The sequence below is a fragment of the Petaurus breviceps genome, unplaced genomic scaffold (assembly GCF_028583685.1).
Source record: "Petaurus breviceps papuanus isolate PSGF00001 unplaced genomic scaffold, PetGlider_PUasm1.0 563, whole genome shotgun sequence".
Taxonomy (NCBI): Eukaryota; Metazoa; Chordata; class Mammalia; order Diprotodontia; family Petauridae; genus Petaurus; species Petaurus breviceps.
Window position 1 is genome coordinate 730,131 of NW_027186380.1, and position 16,298 is coordinate 746,428.

Genomic DNA, 16,298 nt, shown 5'->3' on the forward strand with positions numbered 1-16,298 from the left:
GGGGGGGGGGGGGGGGGGGGGGGGGGGGGGGGGGGGGGGGGGGGGGGCGTGAAGAGTGTGCCTGGGTGAGAAGAGGTTTTCAGGGCAGTACACTGGGTAAGGAGGGGCCAGGACTTGGCATTGTAGAGGTGCTAGAGGCACCTGTGTGAGGAGATGAGGGGCTTCTGCCACGAAGGACACGAGTGTGGTAATGTGGCTCCCCGTTCTGGCCGAAGATACCTGCTAGGGAATTATGGAAGTTCAGGATTGGGGAGATGAGTGATCTGGGTGAGACAGAGGGAGGAGGTCTGTCCTGGAGGCAATGTTGTGTGAAGGGAGAGAACCCTAACACTCCCTGGGATGGTTTGGGCAGGAGGGGGGTCTCCATGGGCCACATGAAGCAGAGCTGCCCTTTGTTTTTACATCGCAAAATCTAGCTGTGATTTCATTGGTGTGTCTACCTTTTCTACCAATACCCATTGCAAACACAGGTTTTGATGAGTTTCACTGTCCCCCCTTCTCCCCCCAAAATAAATTTGGAGACAACTTTCTAATGTCTGATAGGACTTCTTTATCACTGTGCAGCCGACTGACATCCAAGTAGGACTTTGGAGAATGGAGATTGATAAGATGCTGTGTTAGAGTAGTCAATAGAGGGCTAGCTTTAACATCAGGAAGACTTGGGTTCAAAGCCTGCCTCTGGTGCTTACTGGTTTGGGACAAGTTTTCTGACCTTTCAGTGTACTAGGCAACTCTCTTACACTATGATAAACAAGTTCACTATCTGCATTAAGGAGGGGAGTGTCCACACCAGAATTTCATTACCCTGATGAAATTACTGATGTGAACAACCAAAAAACATTTTTTTTAAATTAAAGACAGAGTATGCATATATATTTTTGTGTGTGTATGCATATATGTGTGTGCAGGTGTATATAAAATGTGTGTATATATTTAATGGTATAGAAGATAATTTTTTTGTTTATAATTAAATTCCCACTTGCCTCATTCTCCTATGACTCAAGGTTCTCACAGATCTGTCCCTGGAACCTTGGCAGGAGAAAAGCCCAGTATGGACTTGGCAGTTCCCTTTGTCGGTTATGCCAAATGTTATACCTGGGTTCCTGGGAGAATGCCTTTAACAGTAATAGGAAAAATGGGAAGAAAAGAAGATTGGGGAGTTGGAAGCCGAGGAGGTGAATTATGTGTTAGACTCATTAGATTTGAAATGCTTAAGGGATGTCCGGCTTGAGTTGTCCAAAAGCCAGTAGGTGATGCAAGATTGGAGTTCAGGAGAGAGATTAGAACTAAATCTATAGCATGGGAATCTTCTGCGTACTGATGAGATCACTGAGTGAGATAGTACAGAAGGAAGAGAGGGCCCCACAGCATTCCACAGGATGAAGATTTAGCCAAGCAGACTGGGACAGAGCATTCAGACCAGTGAGGAGAACAGACAGGACAGCAGCGTCATGGAGCCCTAGAGAGGATGGGAGATTGATAGTGTCACATCTAGTAAATGGGTTGAGAAAGTTGAGGACCAGAAAGACTGTTAGATCTGGCAGTAAAGGTCATCCGTAACTTCGGAGAGAGTCATTTCAGTTGAATGATGAGATTGGAAGCCATATTGCCAAGGACTAGAGGAGAGGAAATGGCGGCACTGAGGGTCTGAGGGATCTCCAGTTTCATTGACCCACACCAAATGCCTCCTGCACGCTGCACTTCAGCCCCTTCCTAATGGTCCTTAAGGAAACTCTCATTTCTTGATTCAGGGTGCTTTCACTGGCTTTGGCCCTTTCCTGCCCGCCTGGAATTCTCTCTCCTTTGCGCTTCCTCCTTCTGGCTTGTTTCATGTCCCAGCTAAAATCCTAGCATCTACAGGCAGTTTTCCTTGTCCTTAATTCTAGTGCCTTCCCTCTGCTGAAGAGCTGCAGTTTATCCTGTATTTTACTAGTTTGTACAGCGTTGTTTCACATGCTGTCTGCCCTTCTGGATTGTAAGCACAGACTGTCTTTTCCCTTTCTCTCTGTCTCCAGGATTTAACACAGTGTGGCACATAGTAGGGGAGATAAAGGATGACAGCATTGATTTCAAGATCAGGGAAGAAGTTTTCAGGCTCAGGTTATGTTTGGGTGTTATGGGTGTGTTTGCAGGTATTAGGGAAGGAGCAAGTCCATGAAAAGTTGAAGATAAGAGAATGGGGATAATCTAGGGGCCCAGGTGGGGAACCTGCTTCCTCCAGGCCATATGTGGCCCTCTAGGCCTTCAAGTGCGACCCTCTTACGGAATCCAAACTTTACAGAATAAATCCCCTTAATAAAAGGATTTGTTCTGGAAAACTTGAACTCAGTCAAAAGGCCACACTTGAGGACCTAGAGGACCACAGGTGGCCTGGAGGCCAAAGGCTCCCCACCCCTGATCTAGGGGTTCTCTGCTGGAGCAGATGGGATAGGGTGTAGTAAGGTTTATGTAGAGAGGTCTGCCTTGGCAAGGATAAGGGCTACTTCTTTGTGAGAGACAAGGATGAAGGCAGAGATGGTGAAAGAAGATGTCTGAGGGGTATGAGATAGGAGGGAAGAAGAAGACACTCCAGTTTAATGGCCTTAATTTTTTCAGTGAGGTTTGTAGTAAGGTCCTTAGCTGAAAAAGTAGGGGGAAGCTTGAGGTGGTCAAGTTTGGATTGGCTGCTGTGGAAAGAGGGACGTTAGGAAGGTGTGAAAGGATGGCCTTGCTGCAGAGATGACCCGCTTAAGATCACGTAGTAGACCCAACTGGCCTCATTCTGTGCCTTTCATCCAATCCAGTCAGCATTCTGTAGGAGTGCAGGTGGCATGTGATGAGAGCGATCCAGGGATGAGGTTTGGCGAGGCGTGACTACCAGTGGGTCAAAGGGGCAGGATATTGGAACATAGACCATAGTGTAGAGGTGAATTGATTCTTTCTGAGGCGTGAGAGCATAGTCGTATATATAGGCAAGAGCCTGGGTTGGGAAGAACCGAGTTGGAGGGTCACAGTGAGGGCACAGAAAAGGATAAGAGGTTGTTAAGTCAGAGGGAAAGATGACATGATTGAAGGCTACCGTGAAATAAAGGCAACTTGGAGATCATGAAGATGGAAGAGGAGGGGCTTGGGGGTGATGGTAAGAACAAAGCTCTGCCTGCTGTCTAGATGATGGGTGGTGAGAGCCTGAACCAGTGGTCCGTCACTGGCATTGTGGAGACAGGAGAGGCAGAAGAACAGCCCCTTCTGGGAAGAGCTCACAGTCGAATGGGGAAGACAACAAAAAGGCCCTGGCACTAAGGGGGGCACCAGGAAAGACCTCTTGTACAAGGTGGGATTTTAGTGGAGACTTGAAGGAAGCCAGAACATGCAGATGAGGAGGATGGATGCTCCAGGCAAGGGACACAGCCAATAAAGACTCTTAGAGGGGAGGGATAGAATGTCTGCTGGAGGAATAGCAAAGACCTTCCTCACTGGATGGAAGAATTTGTGGAGACATCAAGTGTAAATAGACTGGGAAGGTAGGAAGAGCCAAGAGGAAGGGACACTCACTGACCCTGGGATGGTGGCTCTTTGAATAGGGAGAGGAAAATATACAGAAGATGTGGAGGTAGAAACAAAAGTTGGCAACTGATTAAATATATCCCAAGGTTGTATACTCACTTGGCTAGAAAGATGGTGGTGGGGCAGCTATGTGGTGCAGTGAGTAGAGCACCGGCCCTGGAGTCAGGAGGACCTGAGTAGCCATGTGACCTTGGGCAAGTCACTTAATCCGAATTGCCCTGGCTTCCCCCCTCCAAAAAGCAAAACAATAAAATGAAATTAGAAAGGTGGGGGAGGGTAGCTTCTACGGATCTAAGGACCTTGGGGAGAAAGAGCCACGTGTGTTTTGGATATTCTGAGTTGTAGACTTTTTTGGGACTCTGAAAATCCCAGGAGACAGTTTGCAGTGTTTGTGATAGGTTAGAAGGGAGCATGAGGCTGAATAGAGAGCTTCAATGTCCACAGCATAAAGATGATGGATAAACTGATGGGAGCTGACAGATTTTTCTGGAATAAGAGGGTTGTCATCTGCATTGATGGGGGCATACCCACAGTGATGCAATCATGTGTCCTTGAAATATTTGTGTGTGTATCTGGAGATACACACCCATAAAAAATTGTACAGGCATTATTTTGGTCCAGAGTCAAATTAGAGTCTTTAAAGAACTGCTTCTGACTCTGAAAGAGAGCTTTGCTGATCCCTGCCCTAGATTTTAAGCATTTATATTGGATCTGGCACATAATAAATTTGCTTTAAGTCTTGGTCGAAAAATTTTTGAATGAATGAAACTCAGCACAGCCCCATCTGTATTTTTAGGGTCTCTGGCCACGTCTGCAGTGCCTTCGGTTGGAGTGTGCATCTAAGGCTGCAGATTCTTCCTGCCCACTCCAGCCTATCTCTGGCCCCAGCAGCCCTTTGGTAGAATCTGCAGGAACTCATGGCTGGGAAGATAGAGTCAAGGCCCTGTCTCAAGTGGCCTTGCTTTTGATCCTCCAGCTTCACCTGAACGTGGGGAAGATATCTCTGGGGAACGAGGTTCTGTGGGAGGAGGCGGCTGTGTCTTCTCTGAGGCTTCACCAGAACATTTGAGCAGAACCTGATGTGAACAAGCAGATCTGGAGCTGTTGGCTCTATTGTGGTTTCTTACCCCACGGCCTGGGGATACATCAAGGAAGGAGTGACTATGGAGAACTGGGCTCTCGGGATTGAAGAGAGAGGTGAGAATTGCCCAGGTCTGAGGGTCGGGGAGTCTATAGTGTGTGGGAAAAGGGAAAGCCCGCCACTGGGGAGAAGGGGGTCGGCAGCAGGAACGAATTGGCATTTCTGATGACCTCAACTCCATTTCTCTTCCCACCTGTCCCCAACATACACACATCTCAGCCCCAGTTCCACTGGCTCTGGGCTCTGATCCCCATCTCTGGTCTGCCCGAGGATTTGTTTTTATGCTAGCCTATAGCCTTTTGTCTCTTAGTTTGGTTCATCTAGATTGACATTTCTAAAAGAATCTAAAATAGTAAGAGAGAATAAAAGAAAATACAATGACCTGCCCTTTATGCCACAGGACTTGAAGGGGGACTTCTCCCTTGGGGCTTGCAGAGCCCACATCTTTGAATGATGCTTTCTTATTTAGTGTGGTCTCTCCCAGGCTTTAATTTTGAAGACAACTGTTTGAACCCCAGGTGTGGGTCTTCCTTTTATTCCCACTTAATTTAATCTCATTGGATTTGGCCATTTGTTCCAGTCTGCCCAGGTCTTTGGGGATTCTGGGTCTTCTGCGTTATCAGCAGTCCCTCTCAGCTTGGTGACATCCATCAGTCTGGCATAAAGCATGCCACTCAGGTTTCCATCCAAATCGTGGGTGAGAGTGTTTACTAGAACAGGCCAAGAAAGCATTGGGACAGAAATTAGGTTTAGGCCAAAACCTTACACCATCCTTATACTGCAGTAACCTCAAGATGGGAATACAAATGGAGTCCAGAAGACCACTCAGAAAAGGACAAGACCAGGGCCCTTTTTTTGATCCTCCAAGCCCACCTGCAGGTGGGGAAGGCAGCTCTGAGCAACAGGATTGTGTTAGAGCAGGAGGAGGCTGAGACCTCTGAGGCTTCCTCGGAGCGTCAAGGCAGAGCCTGATGTGAACCAGCTGTGGGTTCTGCCCTTGCAGCCTGGGCACACTGGACGGGGACCTTGGCAGCAGTGCCTAGGGAAGGCCTTGTGCAGAGGAGAGATGGGCCAGTTAAATCATGGGACGTCTTCGGCCAGGGTCAGAGCTTAACGCCCCTGGCATTAATGTGGTGGAGCTTTCAGGGCTACAGAGTGCTTTACACATAGCATCCCATCTGATCTCCATGACGACCTTGTGAAGCACGTGCTGTTTTTATCATCTCTGTTTTACAGATGAGCAGACTGAGGCAAAGGCCTTTTTCAGTGACTTATCCAAGGTCTCATAGCTAGTAAGGTATCTGAGGCAGGATTTGAATTCAAGTCCAGCATTCTGTTTGCTCCACCACTGAGATGAGATGAGATGAAGATAAGGGTGTGTGGAGTGCAGAACAGTCGGTTGCAGCTCTCTCTGAGCACCGTCTCTATGGGATACCTGCCACTGCAGTAGGGAAGACGTGGGCAAGCCACTTCAGGGGGGTTCAAGTGGGTTGGCATAAGGAGTCAAGCTACTGGCAACCCCATGAGGCTTTGCCTTCTTCCAGTGTCCCAAGACCTTTGTATTTCCAGGTATCCTTGGGTAGAGCAGTATATCCCAGTGGGTGGGGATATTGGGAAGGGCTCTGGGGCACAGCTTCTCCATCCCTGACTCTGGTGTACCCTGGGTGTGCCTGGAGCCTGCTGGGCGCCTTCAGCCTAGAGTAGGGCCCCTGTTCGGGTGCTTGCCTCTGGCCGGGTCATAGAGTCCCACTCTTTGACCCCATTTTTCTAGGGCAAGTGGAGTTTTTCTCCAGCCTCCCTCCAGAGCCCTTCAACTGTTGCTGCCCCGGAGTTAGGGTGATTGTGGTGGTATTTTTGCTTGTCAGAATGTTTCTGTTTCTATTACCTCATTTAATTCAGAAAACTCCTTGGGGCAGGCCAGTCAGTTTTTGTCATTCTGTTTTTTGCAGTTGTGGAAATTGAGGCTTGGATGGCAAGTGTCTTGCTGACAGTCCTCTGGTCAATAGCAGAGCCAGGCTAGAATCTGGATCTGCTGAGTCCTGATTCTGGGTCCTTGCCACCATACCACACTGCCTGTCCTGATAGTAAAGCTGATAGCTCAGAGGGCCTGCTGTGTGCCAGGAATATGGACACAGAGCTGTGCGTTCTCCTGGTGTGTGTCCTGGTAAACTTGGCACCTGTCCTGCTCTGGTGCTTCTCCCTCCAGTTCCCAGGGTGCAGCTGCCATGGGATGTTTTCTAGGGATTTCCACCCTACATCATATGTCTCATGGCTCCATTTTTTCCTGTAGCCCTGTCTCTTCAAGACCCTGGCCTTCCTGGAGAAAGTACAGAAGAGGAAGAAGCTGGTAGGCTGGCCAGGTTCCAGGTGAGTTGTTTGTTGCCAACATGTGTGGACATATCTTTCCCTTGCCTTTCTTTTCTGCCTGCCCAAGTCCTCTTCTGGACCCAAGCCCAAGGCATTGCTTTCTTTCCAAAGCCCTGACCTATTCTGACAGATAATAGACGTTTCTTAGAGTCTGTAGATCCTTAGAAGTCATCTCTTCCAACTCCCTCATTTGGCTCCAAAGGAAACTGATTCCCAGAGAATGAGGCATTAGGACCAGACCGAGGAGGGGCAGAAAGGCCACTTTGGCCCTTCAGAAAAACCATAATCAGGCTTTGTGAATGTATACAGAAGCTTCCCTCCTTAGCGAGTACTGGCCTTTTGAGTCCTTCCCACCCCATCATTCACATAGGCGAGGACGGCAAACTTGGCGCTGTCCCAGAAGACCACATATTAGCATTATCCATGTCCTCTTGTATTTCCATCTATTTTGTCAAATATTTCCCAGTTACATTTTAATTTGGTTCAGGTTATACTGAGGGGTAGCGTTGGAAGAGTGTTTGAAACCTAGAAGCCCCTAGCAGGGGCTAGGAGGCAGGAAAATCTGAGTTCAAACCTTACCTCAGACTCTTCCTAGCTGTGTGACCCTAGGCAAGTCATCTAACCTTTGTCTGCCTTTGTCTTTTTATCTGTAAAATGAGGGTAATGACAGCACCCACCCCTCAGGGTCGTGAGGATCGAATGAGAGAACATTTGTAAAATACTCAGCAAACTTTAAGATGGTGTATACATGTTAAACGTTATCATTTATTCAGACCTCTTTATGCTTAATACTGAGTTAAGTCCTGTGCAACAAACGAGTCCAGGATCCAGTCTCTGTGCTCAGAGAGGACTGATGGGAGACAAGGCCCAGCAGAGAAAGAAGGATCTCTCTGCATGGATTTGTCAGATGATGGTGTGACTGCACTAGGTGTATTTCTGACCATGGCTGTCTGAGCTGAAGGAGCAAACAGAAAACAGCGCCCTCAGTGGGCACTGAAAGGCCTTCATGATCAGAGCCTGAGCTAACTTGGCAGCATCATTTAATATCGCTCTTCCCTCTCTAGTCCAGACCAGGGTTGGGGAGTCTGCAGCCTCATGGTGCATGGGGCCCTCTGGATTTGGTTTCAGTCAGAGGGCCACTCTTGAGGACCTAGAGGGCCCCATGTGCCTTGGGGCTGCAGATTCCCCAACCCTGGTCCAGTCAGTCTGGCCTTGGACTGTGCCTCACTCACAACCCTCCGTGCCCCATTTTCTTGTGCCCAGGCCAAACTCTCTTGCTCCCCCTTCCTTCTCTGGCGCTAGTGCCACCCTCTATGCCAAACCTTTCCTGATCCTGCCCTGTGGGTTGGTTGGTTCCCTCGTCCCCCCAAATCACCTGGTATTTCTTTGGGGTCTGTCAGTAACTGGGAGGTCCTTGAAGGCAGGGACCTTTTTGCCTCATTTTGTATCCCTGGCGCTTAACGCGGCGCCTGGCACCTGTCAGACATTTAATAATTGAGTGACAGAGGAGCTGAACAGGCGATGAATGCTGTGCGGACAGTGGAGGAGCTGGTAGTTGGGGCTGGTGTAGTCAGTGAAGCTAGCTGGTGCAGTGGAGTTCAGACCCAGCCTCAGAACTTGGGAGCTTTGTAGCCCCGGCCAAGTCACTTCATCCTGTTGCCCTCAGTTTCTTCATCTGTCCCTGAAGGATGAGTGTGGAATGATGGTTGTCCTTCATTCTCAGAGGACCAAAAATGACCTTGCTATGTTAGAGTCAAGTTATAGTGTGTCCTACCGTGGCTGATCAGACCAGTGTGAGCTCAGAGCGTTCTAGCATAGGTCAAACACAAATCGTCCCTGTGCACATTGGGGTGGATCCTGCGTTTCCTTTGAGCTACTCCCATTTTGCTTCGCTCATAGCGCACAGCCCCTCCTCTGATGTGGGCACGCCATGCTGGACAGTCCTGTGCCAGTGTCTCCCATGTCCCACAATCAGTTCCAGAGTTCTTAAGAGAGACCTTGAGACTGTCTGTGTATCACTCCTTTTGACCACCATGTGAATGCTTGCCTGGTGTGAGTTCTTCATAACAGTCTTTTAGGCAAGGGTTTGTTTGGCATTTGAATAGCATCACCAGTGCTTAGAGGGGGCTAGTTCAATTAGACTCACACACCAATCACCTGGGTTGGGCCCTACGGTGGGAGCTCCAAAGATGAATAGATTCATTTCCCCAGGAAATTCCCACCAATTGTAGAGGTGCCCATCTCAGGTCTAGTGTGAAGTGGGCAGGAGCCACTCGGGTCTGAATCTCAACTCCCATCATTCCTATTGGGGCAAGTGACAGGGGAAAAGTCATTTTACCCCTTCCCAGTTTTATCAACTATAAAATGGTGGTGGTGCTCCTAGGACCTTCCTTAAACTTGTTGTGGGGATCAAATGAGATATTGTTGGTGAACATCTAAAGCTCTGAATATCTGGGCCCCTTCCTTCCTTTTCAGTCTCATACTTTGCTCCTCTCTACACATCCTACAACCTATCGACACTGGCCTACTTAGAGTTCCTCAGACACAACAGCCTCTCTGCTGTCTTCCTGCTTTTGTTCTGGCCCTGTCGCCTCTACCTCTTAGTCTTCCTGCTTCCTTCTAGATTCACCTGAAATCCCCTCCACCCCCCCTTTCACAGGCCCCCCCAGCTGCCTTCCCATCATCTGCTCCCTCTGTGTCTTCTCTGTAGCCAATTATTTACATGTTCTCTCCCCCATCAAAATGTGATAAAGGGACTGTGTTCGCTACAGTGTCTGTCACACAGCAAGTCCTTAAACGCTTTCTTGTTCACAGACTAAGCCTTCACGCCCAGTACAAGTGACAGTGGTTGCTAATAATAACCATCATAGTATAATATAATTAATGTTATTATCGTTATTGCTGGCTTTACCAGCATTGTTCCTCTTATCCCTAAACTCATCTCTCTTATTACAGTTTCCTGGATCCAGCTTATTCCTCATGATCGTGCCTAAGCCAAGTCGTTTTCTTTATAGGTACTTAAAATTACCTAATACCATGGGTACATTTTTTCTGAATTTCTATGTTCTCTTTTCCCTTGTAAATACTCCTCCCACCAAAAAAAAAATTTTATTAAAAAAATAATTATAGACAGCACAAAATATTTAGGAATTGAGCTATTGATACCTTATATTTTAAGAAGGATACAGCTACAAAACCCTTTTTACAGAAATAAGAGAAAGACCTTCATAACTGAAAAGGTATTAATTGTTCATGGTTAGACTGTGTCAGTATAATACAAATGATAATACTGTCCCCACCCGCATCCCCACCCCGCAAAAGGCTCCAAGCCCACAAACTTATTAGGAAGAAAGGAAATGAGGGACGTAGGTATTAGAACCAGAAACTAACATACTACATGATACATAGGTTGAAACTTTGTGGGCGTAGTCCCAAATTGCTTTCCAAGTTAACTTTCTTTTCTTGCAAAATCCAAATTGCTTTATGGAATGGTTGGATCAGATCTGTTTGTCCAGCCCTAACTTACCTCCTGATGTCTGGTCTTGCATCTACATCTCCCTATTAGACATCTCTAACTCAGTATGAATTCACGGTCTTACCTCCAAGCCCTCCCCCATTCCTAACTTTCCTATTGTTTTGGAGGATATCCCTATCATCCCAGTGACTCAAGCTACAAGCCTAGATGTCCTCTCTGTCTCCTCACTCTCACTGGCCATGTTCTGTTGATTCTGCCCTGGCAGAATCTCTTACATACTCCCCTTTTCTCCTCTAATACTGCTGCTACCTAGAGCAGGCCCCTATCACCTCGTGCCTAGACTATCGCACAAGGCTTTGGTTTGGCCTTCCTGCCTCTCCCCTCACCCCCTGCTCTGCCATCAGAGGGATCTTCCTAAAGCTCAAGTCTGATCAACTCCACTGGCTCCCTGTTACCTCTAGAATCAAATACACAATCCTCTCTGTGGCTGTTAAAAGCTTTCCTGACCTGTCCTACCTTTCCAGTCTCCTTCTATCCCCGCTATGAGTTCTGTGATGCTGTGACGTTGGTCTCCTTGAAGTCACTCACACAAGAGTGACCTATCTTCCAGTTTCCAGACTTTTCATTTGTTACTTCTCATACCTCGAATTCTATTCCTGACTTACAAAGGAAACCAATTATATTGAAATACAGTTATAAAAATTTTTTTCTAAGTTTGAAAACCTCAGGTTAAGGATCCCTGGTTTGGAATTGTGCCCAAGTTACTAAACTGTTATAATCTTTAACCCAGCTAGTACTAGCTGTATACATGAGAGAAATCAGAGAAAGAGGAAAATGACTCCTGTTTTAAAAGTCTATGTAGATTTATGGCAGCTCTTTTTATGATAGCCAGAAATTGTAAACCAAGAGGATGTGCTGGTGGAGAAGCACTAAATAAACTGGTATGTGAGTGGAATGGAATATTATTGTGCCAGAAGAAATTATGAAATAGTTTCACAGAAAACTGGGAGGACTTTTATGAACTAATGGTAGCATTAAGAAGAAAAAAAACTTTGAAAAACTTTAGAATGCTCATCACTCCAGTGGCAAACTGCCCATCTGAAAAAAACAAGGATGAAACACCTGCTCTTCTCCTATCAGAGAGATGAGCCCCGGTGCAGTAAGAGGCCTATGGTTGTGGACGTGGCAGCTATGAGAATGCGCTTGGCCACCTGCAGCTACGGATGGAGGGCTTTGTTCTGCTTTGTTTTCCTTTCTTGAATTTGCACTGATGAGGGGAGAGAGGAGGTGATGGGACAGATGTGATGATCATCATTGTCATCACCTCCTACATGCAAGGCACTGTGTGCTTAGTACTGTGTAGATATGACCTCCTTTGGTCCTCACCACCCTGGGAGGCAGGTGCTGTTATTATTCCCATTTTACAGTTGAGGAAATGGAGGCAAATAGAGGCTAAGTGATTTGCCCAGGGGTCCAGGCCCAGTGTTTTATCCACCGTACCACATAACTGCCTTTTAATAAAAGAAACACATACTATACTATACTATACTAGTTATGTCACGTCATGTCATATCACATCATATTATATTACACTACAGTCTCCCTCATTTCCATTTCTTTTCTAAGACTGTTTTCTCCAGTGATGCTTTCCCTGTTCCTTCAGGCAACATCACTTAAGTCCTCATGAATCAACATAAGTGGGTGGTAATCATCCAGTTTATTAGTTTTGGGGAGGAAGAAAACAGGCGTCTCTGTTGTTCTCAGCTGCCTTGGCTCCCCTCAGCTGGGAGTCACCAGCCACCACGGACCTTCTTTTCTTGCTCTGATCCTTCCTCTGATCCGAGCCACACCATTCATCGGCAGAGAAGCTGCTGATTTCTCTTTGGAATGTATGACTCCCTGTTGTCTGTGAAGATCCTCATCTGTTTCTCATCTACAAGTATTTACTGATCCTCCTTCTGCACTTTCTGTGACCCTTGTTTGTTCTCCAGCCCGCTAGCACAGACTCAAGATTCTCCCTTCCCTCTTAAGATCCTTTTTCTTTTATAGTTTTCATATTGAAGCCCTTCCAACTTTTTTCAGGAGTACATCATCCTTCCTTGTAATTTAGAAAGGTCAGAACCATTCCTTAGGCTCCTTTGTCCTTCCTTTTAGAGGGAAGACCATCTTGCACTTAGAACATAAGCAATAGTTACTAAGACTTGACAGAAATACAAACATTACAGTCTTGGTTGCAGCCCCCTGAAAAATTCAGCTCACTTGGGGCAGCTAGGTGGCACATTGAATAAAGCACCAGCCCTGGAGTCAGGAGGACCTGAGTTCAAATCTGGCTTCAGACACTTGACACACTTACTTAGCTGTGTGACCTTGGGCAAGTCACTTAACCCCAATTGCCCTCCAAAAAAAAAGAGAGAGAGAGAGATTATTTTGGTTGGCTAGTTGGCACAGTGAGTAAAGCGCCGGCCCCAGAGTCAGGAGGACCTGAGTTCGGTTCCAGCCTCAGACACTTAACACCCACACAAAAAACCTAGCCGTGTAACCTTGGGCAAGTTACTTAACCCCAATTGCCCTCCAAAAGGCAAAAAAAAAAAAATCAGCTCACTTTTCATCCACTGTGGGAGTGAGATCCCTGCTCCTATTTTTTTTTTTCACATTGTGCTCCAAAATCCCATGGAGACTTGTTTAGCATTTGCTTGTATGGGCTTTCAGCTTCAGAGTTGGCAGACTCATTTGGGAACTCCTCCTCGTGAACACTTGGACAGCCACACCTAACTCCTGTTCTCTTTTTTTTTCTTTTTTTTTTAAAGCAATCAGGGTTAAGTAACTTGCTCAAGGTTACACAGCCAGTTATTTCTGGGTGTGGTGCTGAGTATCTGAGCCCGGATTTGATCCAGGTCATTCTGACACTGGAGCCGGTGCTCTTACTCGCTGAGCCACCTGGCCACCCCTAAGCAATTGGGGTTAAGTAACTTGCTCAAGGTTACACGGCCAGGTGTTTCTGGGTGACTGTTCTCTTTTCTTAACGTAATTCCATTTGCCTTTTGCTTTCCAACCTTCTCCCGAAGAAGACTGACAGGGCTCTAACAACATTAAGCTGTACGCCATGCTCAGAAGCCTGCCGCACTGTCTTGCCTGTGACCCTTGCTTATGCTTCCTTGGGCTTTTCCTGCTCTTGCCATTTTCCTTTCCACCCTTATTATAGCAGCTGTCCTCTAAAGCACAGATGTCATCTCTTCCATGAAACCGGCGTTTCATGAAACTTATTGAGTATGTTTCTTGTCCGCTCATCCCATTTTATATTGTAATTATTTTACATGTCCTTATTTCTACATATGCCATTCCCTCCTACTTGATTACCAGTTACATGAGCATGGGAACCAAGCTTGTACTTCCTCATTTTTAGGATCTAGTAGTGTTTTCCACATAGGAAATGCTTACTGATGAATATTTAAGGAATTGGAGCAAGTGCTGGGGAGTTTTGCCCTGTCAGTAGCTGGATCAAAGGAAATAGTGTTTTGGAAGAGGGATTACGGTCACATCTGTAGCTGGAGGTGCGAACTTCAGGCACCTTGGCCCAAAATTTGACCAGCATGATGTGTTTGGCTAGAGAGTAGTACTTGAAGTTTAAGTGTGTGTTATTTATCTAAGATGCATTTTGACTATATTGATCAGTAAAGTATGAGTTGGGCTTCACTTGGGGAGATAAGCTATGAGGATAAAAGTAAATTAAAATCCAGTGTTAACCACAGGCCACAGAGTTCAGTTCAGAGTGAGGCATGTAGGAGTGTCGTTCCAGTACTTGACACAAGATACTCAAAACCCTAGATGATACAGCTGTTCTGTCTGTGTTTTCTCGACTCCACACCCCACCCATTGTCTGTGTGAGAGATGATCCCGAGCTGAACAAGAGTGTTTGTTTCAGGAACCATTGACATTCAAGGATGTGGCCGTAGAATTCACCCAGGAAGAATGGGGCCAGCTGAACTCTGCCCAGAAGAACCTCTTCAGGGATGTAATGCTGGAAAACTACAAGAGCTTTGTCTGCCTTGGTAAGGACGGACAGTTTTCCTCATGCCTCAGAACTTACTCATTGAGCATCTTTGCATCTTCATTTGCTAAAGTCTGAAGAGCTTAACCAACATTTTGGCTTGGTATGTAGAAGACATAATGGGAAAAGATTCCTAAATTTAAAGTCCAAGAGATAGTGTGTTTCTGTTTGAAGGATAAGGGTCTTTGTTTTATACAATTATAAATCAGCAGCTTCATTGTTCTGACCCTGAGATTATATCTTGCCCACTTTCTATTCCTGTAGGTCAAAGATTTTCCTCTGAAGTCCTATGTAAGTACATGAAAAATTCTCGTGGCAGAGATTGGGTCAAACGAACTAATTTTCTTTCTGGTTTCAAGGCTACTTTGTGAATCATTTGCCAGATTTTCTGGGAATACAATATAGAACATTCTTCATAGGTCCATTGTACCACTGACAGGGCCTTCCTAGCATACCCTCTTTCCCAGAAGAGTTGAATTCTTGCCTTCATCCCTTTCCTCTTTATTTCCCATTGATCAGGGCTTCCAGTTTCCATGCCGGCTGTGATCTTACTCTTGGAGCGTGGCGAGGTACCAAGGACGTCAGAGGGAGAAGTACCCAGAGGCATTCTTTCAGGTAAATGAGCAAAGCCAGAGAGACTGCAGCCATTGTGAACTAAAGTGCTGTGGTTTGGTTAGGAGGCAACACCTTTGGAATGTTGGACAGTCAGCTGTCCTCATAAGCCTCCAGGCTTATGGAGAAGTCCTGATGGTATCTAGTATGAACTGCATAACCTCATTCATTTTTTGCTTCAAGAAAGAACTTTGCTGATAGCTGTCCCTCGTATTTCTTCTAGTCTTAGAGAAAGATGTGTTTCTTCCTGTAAGCTGGATCCCATCTAACCCCTTTGTTCTACTCATAGAACCATCACCTTAGTTCAGGTCCTTATTACCTCTTGCCTCTATTAGTGCAATGGCCTCCTAATTGGTCTCCCTGCCTTGAGATCCCCATTCCAGTCCATCTTCCCTCCTCAAAGCTGTCAAAGTGATTTTTCTTACATATACATATATATATATATATATAAACATAGACATAAACATTACAAATAGCATAGCACTTAAATTTACAAAGGGTATTTCTTCTCTGTGAAATAGTATAAATATTCTTAGCACTATTTTATAAATAAGGAGTCTAAAACTCAGAAAGACTTGACTCTTACAGTCACATCTTGGTGTCAACTGGGTTTCAGACTATGGTTTTCCGACTTTTAAGTCTGCACTTTTAGGGGCAGCTAGGTGGTGTAGTGAATAGAGCACCTACCCTGGAGTCAAGAGGACCCTAGTTCAAATCTAGCCTCAGACACTTGACACACTAGCTGTGTGACCTTGGGCAAGTCACTTAACTCCAATTGCCTTGCCTTCTCCCCTCCCCTCCAAACAAAGTCTACACTTGTATGATCACTCATGTTGCCTCCCTTACCTTGTGTAGCACCAACATTCATATCCACCATAGGTGCTATGAATATGCTGGCATAATTACGAATTGCGGAATATAACAGACTTTCCCCATGGAAGACAGAACCAAAACATTTATTCACAGGCCAGAAAGCTGACTCCCAACACCAGAAGGCCAAATCCATCATAGCAACAAAGAAATCTGTGCACAATAACAATGCAGAGGGAACCGCCATCCCCAGGCCTTCCTCCTGCTAGGGCCTTCCCAGAAACAGACACTCACAGCTCACT

General features: G+C 46.2%; 1 protein-coding gene and 1 pseudogene across 2 annotated transcripts in view; one reads left to right on the plus strand and one right to left on the minus strand.

Moving 5' to 3' along the window:
- Positions 1 to 16,298, minus strand: part of LOC138173106 (zinc finger protein 850-like) — a 784,878-nt pseudogene that overhangs the window by 701,982 nt on the left and 66,598 nt on the right.
- The window catches only part of LOC138173092 (zinc finger protein 420-like), a 436,800-nt gene that overhangs the window by 417,523 nt on the left and 2,979 nt on the right, over positions 1 to 16,298 (plus strand). The window contains exons 2-6 of one of the 2 annotated variants that reach the window (XM_069103024.1): positions 4,340 to 4,740; positions 6,975 to 7,051; positions 14,449 to 14,575; positions 14,839 to 14,865; positions 15,094 to 15,189. The exons of the other annotated variant lie outside the window; for it this stretch is intronic. Coding sequence (XP_068959125.1) covers positions 4,707 to 4,740; positions 6,975 to 7,051; positions 14,449 to 14,575; positions 14,839 to 14,865; positions 15,094 to 15,189 — 361 coding nt within the window. The 5' untranslated portion in view covers positions 4,340 to 4,706. The remainder of the gene's footprint in view (positions 1 to 4,339; positions 4,741 to 6,974; positions 7,052 to 14,448; positions 14,576 to 14,838; positions 14,866 to 15,093; positions 15,190 to 16,298) is intronic. 2 annotated transcript variants of the gene reach the window in all.